Source organism: Theropithecus gelada, chromosome 6, assembly GCF_003255815.1.
Source record: "Theropithecus gelada isolate Dixy chromosome 6, Tgel_1.0, whole genome shotgun sequence".
NCBI classification, from domain to species: domain Eukaryota; kingdom Metazoa; phylum Chordata; class Mammalia; order Primates; family Cercopithecidae; genus Theropithecus; species Theropithecus gelada.
The window spans coordinates 156598689-156611048 of record NC_037673.1 but is presented as its reverse complement, the minus strand read 5'-3'; the positions used below and the strand labels follow the sequence as shown (position 1 = coordinate 156611048).

General features: G+C 42.8%; 1 protein-coding gene across 2 annotated transcripts in view; it reads right to left on the bottom strand.

Moving 5' to 3' along the window:
• The window catches only part of TTC1 (tetratricopeptide repeat domain 1), a 57991-nt gene that overhangs the window by 3999 nt on the left and 41632 nt on the right, over positions 1–12360 (bottom strand). For both annotated transcript variants that reach the window (XM_025388236.1, XM_025388237.1), the window contains exons 6-7: positions 12126–12274; positions 10630–10684 (exon numbers count right to left, since the gene is read on the bottom strand). In XM_025388236.1, coding sequence (XP_025244021.1) covers positions 10630–10684; positions 12126–12274 — 204 coding nt within the window. The remainder of the gene's footprint in view (positions 1–10629; positions 10685–12125; positions 12275–12360) is intronic.

Sequence of the window (12360 nt, the reverse complement as noted above, 5' to 3'; positions counted from 1 at the left end):
AAAGAAAAGAAAATGCAAAATTCTGCTTTCTAAACAAGACTACATATATATAATACCTGGCAGGTAGCAGGTATGTAATAAAAGACACACAAATAGTCTCTGCATTAGAGAAGACCTAAGGTCACCTGATATAGATTAATTCAACCAACATGTACTCATTACATGTGTGTGGCACCTTGCTGTGTGTAGCAGAGATGCAGAGATACATGACATGGTCTATACACCAAAACAAGTTTAGAATTTGACAAGGAAGAAAAGACATACACGCAAAACCAAATTCATATGTAGCTGAGTTATAAAATGCCATGAGAGTCAGGAAGGGGAAGATTCCTTCAGCTGGGGCAGGAAGAGAGGAAAGGGGTGGAGGAAAGAGAAAATTTGGTCTATCTTTGTCTAAGAGTTTGCACTTGAACCAGGCACCAAAGGCCATAGGACTGCAACCATATGAGACAGAGGTGGTGTCAGTGCAAGCCCAAACAGTGTGCGCCAATGCACAGAGGTAGGTAGGCGAGCTGTGTGTCCAATGGGGCTGAAGCGGGGCAGGCAGGTGCCTCCTGCCAGGCTCTCCTGAGCCAGGCCCATCAGCCTACAGTTCCCATGCCACAGGAAGCCTCTGATGGCTTGAGAACTGAGTGTTCAGGGTTAGTAATCCTGTGGCAAAATGAAGAATGAACCAGAAGGGGAGACCCTGGGGGTGGTTCTGACAGAAAGTTAGTCCCACATTATGGGAAAGAGGCCATTTATTCACTGAACAAACATTAAAATTTCTACAGTGCTTGGGTAGATGGGCTCTGAAGCCAGAGTGTGGTCAGTGGAACACAAAGAACAGGGCAAAACAGTATGGTAGAATCAACAAGTTTTAAGTGACTGAAAAATTTACTTTTTGCTGTTTGTGCCAATGACAGAGAAGCAACAGCCTTCAGTAGAGCTCAGGCTCCTAAATATAAGCACACTCACACATTTTTCTGCCTGCAGTTTAGAGTCAGGTTGGGTGCTCAGAGGCTAAAGCAGCTTCCTTGTATCCAAATAGGATCATCTGCCAAACTAGCCTATCTGCCACACTTTCCACTGGTTGTCAAATTCTGTCTTCCTTATCTGGACACTAATCAATGAGGTTTCCTTGTTTCCACCTATAGCACAGGCGGCACCATCACTTGGCCTGAATATGTCCACATGTCCCTAACTATTAGGATCTCGTCTATCAGACTAGATCCCTTGGCAAAGAGAAGAGTACAAAACTACTCGTGCTTAGACCAGAATGTTTAGAAACAGGAATCAGAGTGCTTGCCACTGGATTCAGTTGATAAATATTAATTTATCTGCCAAGTAGCATATCACAATAACCCAACTGATTTGTTATGCATAATTTCTCTTTGGAGATACTGACTGTGCACCAGGCAGTTTACCCTGAGCAAAACTAGGAATGCTGTGTTTTCATCTCCTTAAGATCACTCGGGCGTGGATTCGATGGAACAGCTCCTTTGGGACTTTCTTCTCTGTTTAGATGAAACAAATTGCATACAACTGAATCCTAATACCACGTTTCCTCCTGTGAGGCAGGAAACTAAGGCATGCAGCTAACTCTAGCTTTTCTCTAAGCAAAAGGCAAATCAAGAGAGCCCAGGGTAGAAAGGATAAAATTCACGCCCAATTCAAATTCTTATACAGGCAGACTTCATTTTGTTGTGCTGTGCTTTTTTGTGCTTTACAGTTACTGTTTTTTTTCACAAACTGAAGACATGTGGTAATCCTGCATCGAGCAAGTTTGTCAGCACAATTTTCCCAATAGCACATACTCATTTTGTGTCTCTGTTTCATATTTTGGTAATTCTCATTTCAAACCTTTTCATTATTATTACATCTGTTATGGTGATCTGTAATCGATGATCTGTGAGGTTACTATTGTAATTGTTTTGGGGTGCCACGAACTGCACCTGCATAAGACAGCTAACTGAACTGATAAGTGCGGCGTATGTTCTGACCGCTCCTCTGACCAGCCATTCCCTTGTATCTCTCCCACTCCTCAGGCTTCCCTCTTCCCTAAGCCACAACAGTATTGAAATTAGGTCAATTAATAATCCTGTAATGACCTTTAAGTGTTCAAGTAAAAGGAAGAGCCAGACTTTAACAAAATTAAAAGTGCTACTTCAATGAACACAGGAATAAGAAAGCAAAACAGCCTTATTGCTTATATGGAGAAAGTTCTAGGTGTCTGGATAGAAGATCAAACCAGCCACAACATTCCCTTAAGCCAGAACCTTGGATTGCCACAGCAAGGCCCTAACTTTCTTCAGTCCTACCAAGGTTAAGTAAGGAAGCTGCTTTAAGGAAAGACTTTGTCTCCATAACATAAAAGAGAAAGGTGGAGCAGCAAAGGCTGATATAGAAGCTGCAAAAAGTTATCCAGAAGATCTAGCTAAGATCACTGACGAAGGTGGCTACACTAAACATGTTTTTAGTGTAGATGAAAGAGCACTATATTGAAAGAAGATGCCAGATAGGACTTTCATAGCAACAGGAGAGAACAATTCAATGCCTGGCTTCAAAGGACAGGCTGACTCTCTCGTTGGGCTAATGCAGCTGGTGACTTTAAGTTGAGGCCAGTGCTCATTTACCATTCCAAAAATCTTAGGGCCCTTAAGAATGATGCTAATCTACTCTGCCTGTGCTCTAGAAATAGAACAACATAGCCTGGATGACAGCACATCTATTTAGAGAATAATTTACTAAGCACTTTAAGCCCATTGTTGAGACCTACTGTTCAGAAATTATTATTATTTAAGAAATACACTTCATTGGCCGAGTTCAATGGCTCACGCCTGTAATCCCAGCATTTTGGGAGGCCGAGGCAGGTGGATCACGAGGTCAGGAGATCGAGACCATCCTTGCTAACATGGTGAAACCCTGTCTCTATTAAAAAACACAAAAAATTAGCCAGGCTTGGTGGCGGGCGCCTGTAGTCTCAGCTACTCAGGAGGCTGAGGCAGGAAAATGGCATGAATCCGGGAGGCGGAGATTGCAGTGAGCGCACCACTGCACTCCAGCCTGGGTGACAGAGCGAGACTCTGTCTCAAAAAAAAAATAAATAAATAAATAAATAAAAAGAAAAAGAAAAAGAAATACGCTTCATATGGCTACGGCTGCTGAGATGGTCAAAATACCAACATTAACAGGAGTTTGAAAGAAGCTGATTTCAACCCTCACGGATGACTTTGAGGGGGTGAAGACTTCAGTGGAGGAAGTTGCTACAGATGTGGTGAGAATAACAAGATAACTAGAATTTGAGTGGAGCTTGAAGATGTGACTGAATTGCTACAATTTCATTATAAAACTTAAATGAATGAGGATTTGCTTGCTGTGGATGAGCAAAAAAAGTGGTTTCCTGAGATGGAATCTACTCCTGGTGAAGATGTTGTGAACATTGTTGAAGTGACAACAAAGGATTTAGAATATTACATAAACTGGCTGGGCACAGTGGCTCACTCCTATAATCCCAGCACTTTGAGAGGCTGAGGCAGGCAGATCACTTGAGGTCAGGAGTTGGAGACCAGCCTGGCCAACATGGTGAAAACCTATTTCTACAAAAATAGAACAATTAGCCGGGCATGGTGGCATGTGTCTGTAATCCCAGCTACTTGGGAGGCGGAGGCAGAAGAATTGTTTGAACCCAGGAGGCAGAGGTTGCAGTGAGCCAAGATTGTGCCACTGCACTCCAGCCTGGCGACAGAATGAGGCTCTGTGTCACAAAACAAAACAAAACAACCCCCAAATATGACATAACCTTAGCTGATAAAGCAGCAGCAGGGTTTGAGAGGACTGAGTCCGATACTGGAAGAACTATTGTGGGTAAAATGCTATCAAACAGCACTGCATGCTACTGAGAAATCTTTCATGAAAGGAAGAATCAACTGATGTGGCAAACTTCCTTGCTATCTTATTTAAAGATACTGCCACAGACACTCCAGTGTTTAGCAACTACCGCCTTGATCAGTCAGCAGCCATCCACGTGGAGGCAAGGCCCTCCAGCAGCAAAACGATTACAACTCCTTGAAGGCTGAGCTCATCATCAACATTTTTTAAGCAACTTTTTGATTTCCCAGTGCATACAGAAGTCACGTTTATATAATACTATAGTATGCACTGGGAAATCAAAACATTCTTGTGACTCGCTTTATTGTGCTGGTCTGGAACTGAACCTGCAACATCTCTGAGGTACGCCTGTATTAGACCTTGGGTAAATTCGAGGGCTGAAAGAAGCCTTACCAAGAATTTTCAAAGGAGTGGGAACTACTCTCCTAAGAAGCCTCAGGATAGCAATTAGGAAATGAAGACAAAAGCAAAGCACTGAAAATCTACTGACATTCTCTACTAAGGGAACAACCAACCACAACAAGGAATTGGTTTCTTGTGGAATGTGGCCAGAGTGCAAAATCCTGCAGGTGTACAGTCTGTAATGACAGGTATCAGGTAGAATAGTGTGAGAAATGTGGGGGGGAAAAAAAAACCAGACTCTGGGTTTCTGTACCTACATGTGTGGCTTCAGCAGCTTTAAGAGGGGTGGTAACAAGTCAGTCTTTCTTGTGAGCCTCAGTGAGGGAGCTGATTCTAGGACCTTCTACTACTTGCAAAGCAGAAAAGTACACGATGTCCAGGTATAGCCAGAAGAATATGCTGAACTTGGCAATGACATGTTAATTCTATCTCCGCATGTAGCTCTTGAATGTGGCACTCATACAAGATGATATATATATATTTTTCTTTTGAGACAGGGTTTCACTCTGTTGCCCAGACTGGCATGCAGTGGTGCCATCACAGCTCACTGCCACTTTGACCGCCTGGGCTCAAGGAATCCTCCCAACTTAGCCTCCCAAGTGTGAGACTACAGGCACATGCTACACGCCAGGCTAATTTTTTTTTTTTTTTTTTGTAGAGACAGGGTCTTGCTATATGCTGCCTAGGTTGGTCTTGATCTCCCAAGCTCAAGGGATCTTCTTACATAGGTCTCCCAATGTGCTAGGATTATAGGCATGAGCCACCATGCCAGGCTCCAGATGGTATTCTTAATTCAGTTCACAATGTGCCCTCATCAGATTGCTAGCGGCCAGGAGTGAACAAATGAGTGACTTTAGGAATCAGGAGACCAGGAATATGTCCTAGAAAGTGAAGGTATGAGTGGAAAACCTGGGTTGAATACGAACAAGGCCCACATGTGTGCCAGAGTGGCCAGGGCAGGGGCAGCAGCAGGTGCTGGTGAAAGGAAGGTGGATTACTGGGGCAATGCCCTGTCTTTGTGTCTATGGTTTCTTTGAGGGAAGTAGGTAAGTTTCAAGTGGCTGCTCTAGGTCAAGGTGGGGATAGGCACCTGGCAGCTCTTGGTTAAGGTAGGAAGAGCAGCATCTCATGGAATGGTCAGAACACAAGCCATACTTGTGTTCTGGGACCTACTCCCTACCCAGGACCTGGGGCAAGGGAAGCTTGGTATCCCCTGCACACCCAGTAAGTGGTAATGTAACTGACTCTATTCCTCCAGTGGCAATTTGTCCAAATAGAGAGCTGAGATCTGAAGTCTAGTGAATTGGAAGACCACACATTCTGAAATGTCTACTTTCTAGTTTTTCTCTGCTGCAGCTACAACAGAAAGAAGAAAAGATAAAACTCAGTGCCATGGCTGCTTTTGCTCAGGAGGTGTCTCTCGGAGCAGAGCTGAATGCCCCTCTTAGCCATGCCCTCCTTTGGCCTTTAACTCCTCACCTGAGCTGCCTCTACATTCCGTCTCTCAACTCATCAGGGCCATTAAAGTTGAGTGTGCATCAGAAACACTTGAGGGGTTAAAACTAGATTGCTGAGTTCCATCCTAAATCTCTGATTCAGTACGTCTGGGGTAGGGCCTGATATCATGCATTTTTGGCAGGTCCTTAGGTACTGATGTTCTGGGCACCATATTTGAGCTGCAGCCCCAAAAGGTTAACTTGCTTTGCAACTGGTGATTAGAATGTTGATGGGAGGGCGTATATTAAAAAATGAATTGTAAACACTCATCTCTAGTGATTAGAGGGATAAAGCTGCCTGGGTAGAGCTTCCCCGTTAGACAATGTGAAAAGTAGCCCACGCAGTCTATGTTACTTTTTGGAGAAAGTAGATGACTCTGTCTGCTACCTCATAGTTCAATAAACTGAGATGACAGATCAAGGAAGAACCAAAAATATGTACATACAGATTTTATTGACAATTTCACTTGCTTGAAAGACTTCTTGGCTGGGCCAGCAAACAGGATAAAATAACTTGCAAATGATGACAGATGTCTTTCCCCTATATCCTTTTCTATTTGGAATCAAAGTTTGTTTGGAGACCTGTAGCATCATCCCAGTATAAATCTCTTGCCCTCCCAGCATGGCTGCCAAAAAGAATGACTCATGTGCAAAGAACTAACCCCCAGGAAGGCACTCCTCCCATAAGGTGACACAGCCACACCTCTCAAGGGACTCCTGAGGGCAGAGCAGTAACATGGGGCGTTTGTCCTAAGAATCTTACAGTTGAGCAGAGGAGCTTCAGGGTTGCTGAAAGTGTCTCGTCAGTTTTACTTTTAAATGTGTGTTTTTTTTTTAAACTATTTACCTATGTGAGCAAAAAATTTAATACTGTAAAATTGAAACAATGAAATATACCCATAAAGGCTTAGATATACTCATAAAGGCTGTGTCTGCTATATGAAACCTGACTTCAGATCTTTATGTTCCTCAAACTAACCTGATTATTCTGATTATATATGCTATACCATACACTTGAATTTATATAAAACACTATTTTTTTTTTTCTATATTGTGGTTTCACATGAGATTTTTCTTTTCTCTTTTTGGTTTTGAGAAAGGGTTTTGGCTCTGTTGCCCAGGGTGGTACCATCATAACACTGCAGACTTGACCTCCTGGACTAAGGCAATCCACCTCAGCCTCCCAAGAAGCTGGGACCACAGTCTTGTGCTACCACGCCTGGCTAATTTTTAAAGTTTTTGCAGAGATGGCGGTCTCGCCATGTTGCCCAGGCTGGTCTCAAACTGCTGGGCTCAAGCAATCCTCCCACCTTGGCCTCCCAAAATGTTGGTATTACAGGCATGAGCTACTGTACCCAGCCAACTTGTTATCCAGCTATTTAAGAAAACTGTGAAATCATTACATCAGAGAAAAAGCAAATAAAGCATCAATGACTAGTTGCTCAAAAATGCTCTGAGCCTCCTGGGATGCTATGTGCAGGGTTTCTATTTCCATCTCATCACACTATCAACCACATATACCCTTAAGTTCTTTTAAACCTTACATTCCTTGGTTATTATGGCTGTGAGGCTAATTATCCCAGAGAAAAGGACAAAAAAAAAAACAAAAACAAAACCCAAAAAAACAAAACCCAACCCCCCACTCCAGCTGCTGACCACTTTCCTCAAGTGATCGTCTTGATGCTATCATGATCATCTTCTGTGATCAGCAAGGACTGTGCCACTAGGACTAATGGCCACCCTGGGTCTCCTGTTCTAAAGATTATAAATGACGCGCTAGAAAGGGCAAAGCAAATAATTGTTCTACCCACTAATAACGCCTATCAGGACTTTTTTCTCAAGGAGTACATAGCTCTTCTTTCTAATGAAAACGAAATTACAGATATGGAAGAAAAAACAAGTTAAAGAATACTGAACAAATCTAAATAAAAACCCATTTTGTACTACTAAAGGTGATCTACAGATTCAATGTAATCCCTGTCAAAACACCAATGACATTCTTCACGGAAATAGAAAAACCCTAAAATTTGTATGGAACCACAAAAGACCCTGAAAGCTAAAGTGATACTGAATAAAAAGAACAAAAGCTGTAACAGGCATCACACTACCTGATTTTATAATTTTCTTTTTTTAAAGACAGGGTCTCACTCTGTCACCTAGGCTTGAGTGCAGTGGCATCATTGTGGCTCAATGAAGTCTCAGCCTCCTGGGCTCAAGTGATCCTCCCACATTAGCCTCCTAAATAGCTGGGACTACAGGTGCACACCAGCACATCTGGCTAATTTTTGTAGCGACAGGATTTTGCCATGTTACCCAGGCTGGTCTCGAACTCTTGGGCTCAGCCTCCCACCAAATTGCTGGGATTACAGGTGTGATCACACCCAGCCCACACTACCTGATTTAAAAAATGTTTAACTGCTTATTCTCCATAGAAGTCATCATTTTAACAGGAACTAGCATAAAGATCATGCAGTCCACTGTGAAAAGCTTGCTCGGAACTGCTAAGTGATATTAATTTGCATTCAGAATGTCTAGCCTCCAGGGATCTCACAGAACATGAACCAAAGTTACCTCATCTGTAACAAGGAGGAAGAACACCAGAAAAGCTCTTGTGGGGGCTGAAATTCCATGTAAAGAGTGATTTCTCTCTTCTAGGTTATCTACCGTGGGGTAACACCTAGAGCAGAGCAGTATCTTATTCATGATTTCTATACTCATTAAGGGAAAAGAATCTAGCCATTCAAACTACACATGTGTAACAACACACATTATTTACAAAGCAACTTAAATTGGTTAAGTCTAATGACAGGTGAATTCATTTTAGAAGCAACTGAGGGAATGAATTCAATTTGAATTTTTTCAAATGAAGAGAATGACGTAAGAAACACTCAAAGCCTTGGAGACAGAAAATTCTGGTGCATTAGAATTTATAAAGACAAGGACAAATGGAAGTTTTAATTCCATCTGGAACGAACGCTAGGCAGTAAGATTCAGTTTGCACCAGTGCCTTCACTGGACTGGCTTTAAAAAAACGGACTAAGAGACCAAAGCCTTCCAGATCCACTATGGCCATTCACAAGGTCAACTTTTTTAGCAAGAAATTCAAATACTAAATGCAAATAGTTTTTTTTTTTTTTTTCCTAAAATAGAGCATCATTGTTAGCAAAAATAGGTAAGAAAAATTTTGCTCTTTTCCCTCTTCTCTTTTTTGAGACAGGGTCATGCTCTGTTGCCCAGTGAAGAGTGTGGTGGCACCATCATCGCTCACTGTAGCCTCGAACCCTCGGGCTCAACTGATCCTCCCATGTAGCTGGGACTACGGGCAGGCACGTGCCTGGCTAATTTTTTCTAGAGATGGGGTTTCACCATGTGGCCTAGGCTGGCCTCGAACTCCTGGGCTCAAGCAATCCTCCTAACTTGGCCTCCTAAAGTACTGGGATCACAGGAGCCACTCTGCCCGGCCAAGTTTAATTAAATAAGTAAATTAAGGGAAAAGCTCCCCCATCCCCCTCCCTTTTTTGGAAAATCTGGGGAGGGCTCCAGAGCTATCCCGAGTCTGAAGTAGCAATCTTTACAGTCTCTAGCCGGCAGGGGCCAGAAGACTCTGGATAGTCTAGGTTAATGGCCTCCTCTCAATTGACTTGGCTATCAGAATGATCCTTTGGGAAATTTGTTCCCATTCACTGAATACTGATGTCTGAAGGCCATAAATGCCAGGCAGGCCCAATTTTATTTATTTATTTATTTATTTATTTATTTATTTATTTATTTATTTATTATTTTTTAGATGGAGTCTCGCTGTCTCCCAGGCTGGAGTGCAGTGGAGCGATCTCGGCTCACTGCAAGCTCTGCCTCCCGGGTTCACACCATTTTCCTGCCTCAGCCTCCTGAGCAGCTGGGACTACAGGTGCCTGCCACTACGCCCGGCTAATTTTTTGTATTTTTAGTAGAGACAGGGTTTCACTGTGTTAGCCAGGATGGTCTTGATCTCCTGACCTCTTGATCCGCCCCCCTCAGCCTCCCAAAGTGCTGGGATTACAGGCGTGAGTGCCCAATTTATTTTAAATGATTTTTCCTTTAGGGCCACATGATTGCAATTTATTAAGCGTAATTCAAATAACAGATTTAGAAAATACTCATAAAGGAAAATACATGGCAGATCCTGACCAGCGAAATATCAGACAGGTTACAAGTGGAATAGACTTAAGTCTGTGTTCAGGAGCTCTCACTCCTCTTACTCAAGCAGATTGTTCGTGGGAGGTTCTCTGATTCCAGCTCTAAAATGCTTTGGCAAATACGAGAAATAACTAAACATGGATCAAATGAATCCATTTGCCCTACCCCTACCCCCAGTCTTTTTTCTCTTTACTCCTAATTCCTGTCCTCTCATGTGTTCTCAAACACTAAAGGGACTTTGAGTGCCATTTTCTAAATAAAAATTCTCATGATCTTGACTGCATCCTAATGAACCTCAAGGAGTGATGATTCAATGAAGAAACTCAACGGTTTTCATGTAATTGTTATCTGAAATAGAGGTTGGTGGTATCCTAGGATTTTTAATTCCATTTAAGCATAATCCCAGGGAACTGAATTATGCTTAAATTCTTGCAGGCAAGAACAATTCCCAAGAAAATAAAAAAGGAAATCTGGTTTCCGAAAAAGCCAATATCCTCTCTCAGCCATGCTGCCCCTTCTGGGGTCAAAATAACTGAGAAGTCAGTAGCCCTGTGGTACTGCAGCCCACAGTAAAGGCAGAGTCGGAAACTTTTTCTAACTGTTGTGTCCTCCTCTAGTATTCACTATGTCCCCATCCTAGGTTCCTAGCTGTTTATGATCAAGTGAAAGTAAGAAGTAAGCTTACCTAACATCTCTTCTTTTAGTCTTTCATTACGTTCTTCAATTTGCTTAGGTAGTCTCTGAGGAAAAGAAGAGAAACAAGGGTTGGTAAAAAAAAAAAAACCTTTGCCTTTATTTTGAATTTGAGAAACACGAGAATCCTAATGTGGAAATAAGATCAAATTAAGCATATGTCTACGATCCTATTAAATAAAGGGGGAAAAAAACCCCCAGTATTTATGTTTGTGGGTGTGCTACATAAAGACAGTTCTGTTTGGGCCAGGTGCAGGGACTCCTGCCCTTATTCCCAGCACTTTTGGAGGCTGAGTTGGGAGGATCGCTTCAGTTCAGGAGTTTGAGACCACCTTGGGCAACATGGCAAAGTGCCATCTCTATAGGAAATACAAAAATCAGCTGGGTGCGGTGGCATGTGTCTGTAGTCGCAGCTGAGGCTGAGGCGGGAGTGCTGCTCGAATCTGGGAGGTCGAGGGTGGGTGCAGTGAGCCATGACTGTGCCACTGCTCTCCAGCATGGGTGACAGAGACCCTGTCTCAAAAAAAAAAAAAAGTTTTGTTTGGCTCTATTTCCAGGTCTTAACAGAAAGCCTACACTAAAGGAGGGCATCAATACAAATTTAACAAATAAATATATACAGAAAAAAAGTCTGAAAGGATACATATCAGATGTTTGCAGTGCTATATTTGTATTTTTAACTTTTTTTATTCATTTGTATTTTTCTTTTTTTTTAAGACAGTCTCACACTGTCACCCAGACTGGAGTGCAGTGGTACAATCTCAGCTCACTGCAACCTCCACCCGCCAGGTTCAAGCAATTCTCCTGCCTCAGCCTCTTGAGTAGCTGGGATTACAGGCATGTGCCACCACGCCCAGCTAATTTTGTATTTTTAGTAGAGACAGGGTTTCTCCATGTTGGTCAGGCTGGTCTCGAACTCCTGATCTCAGGTGATCTGCCCTCCTCGGCCTCCCAAAGTGCTGGGATTACAGGCGTCGGCCACCGCACCCAGCCTGTTTGTTTAAGAGACAAGGTCTTACTCTGTTGCTCATGATGGAATGCAGTGATGTAATCATAGCTTGCCGCAGCCTCCAACTTCTAGGCTCTATGATCCTCTCTGTCGCCCACGCTGCAGTGCAGTGGCATGATCTCAGCTCTCTGCAACCTCTGCCTTCTGGGTTCAAGCAATTCTCCTGCCTCAGCCTCCCGAGTAGCTAGGACTACAGGTGTGTACAACCGCACGCAGCTAATTTTTTGTATTTTTAGAAGAGATGGGGTTTTGTGTCTCGAGCTGGTCTCGAGCCCCTGGCCTCAAGTGATCTCTCCTCCTCGGCCTCCTGAAGTGCTGGGATTACAGGCATGAGCCACGCCTGGCCTCCTATATATCTTGATAAGCTCCTCAAAAGCACAGAAATGGAATTTAACCGAGTCTGAAAGGATTATTTAGGACTCACTGGGCAGCAACACAAAGAATAGAAGGAAAAATATTAAAAAAAATTTAGGTTTTACCATACAAGCCTCTCTTGCTTGATGTACTGATGGATCTTTTTCTAATATAGATTTATAGTCTTCCAGGGCTTCATCTAGCTTGTCCGTCTTCTCATACAACTCCGCTCTCCTCAATATTGCCCTGATATAGCTGGGGTTTAACTGAATTGCTGTAAGAAGAGAAGAAATAATTTTTATCACAAAGAAAAAGGGCCTACATATCTTTGGCTATATCAGATTCCTTCATCAATCATCC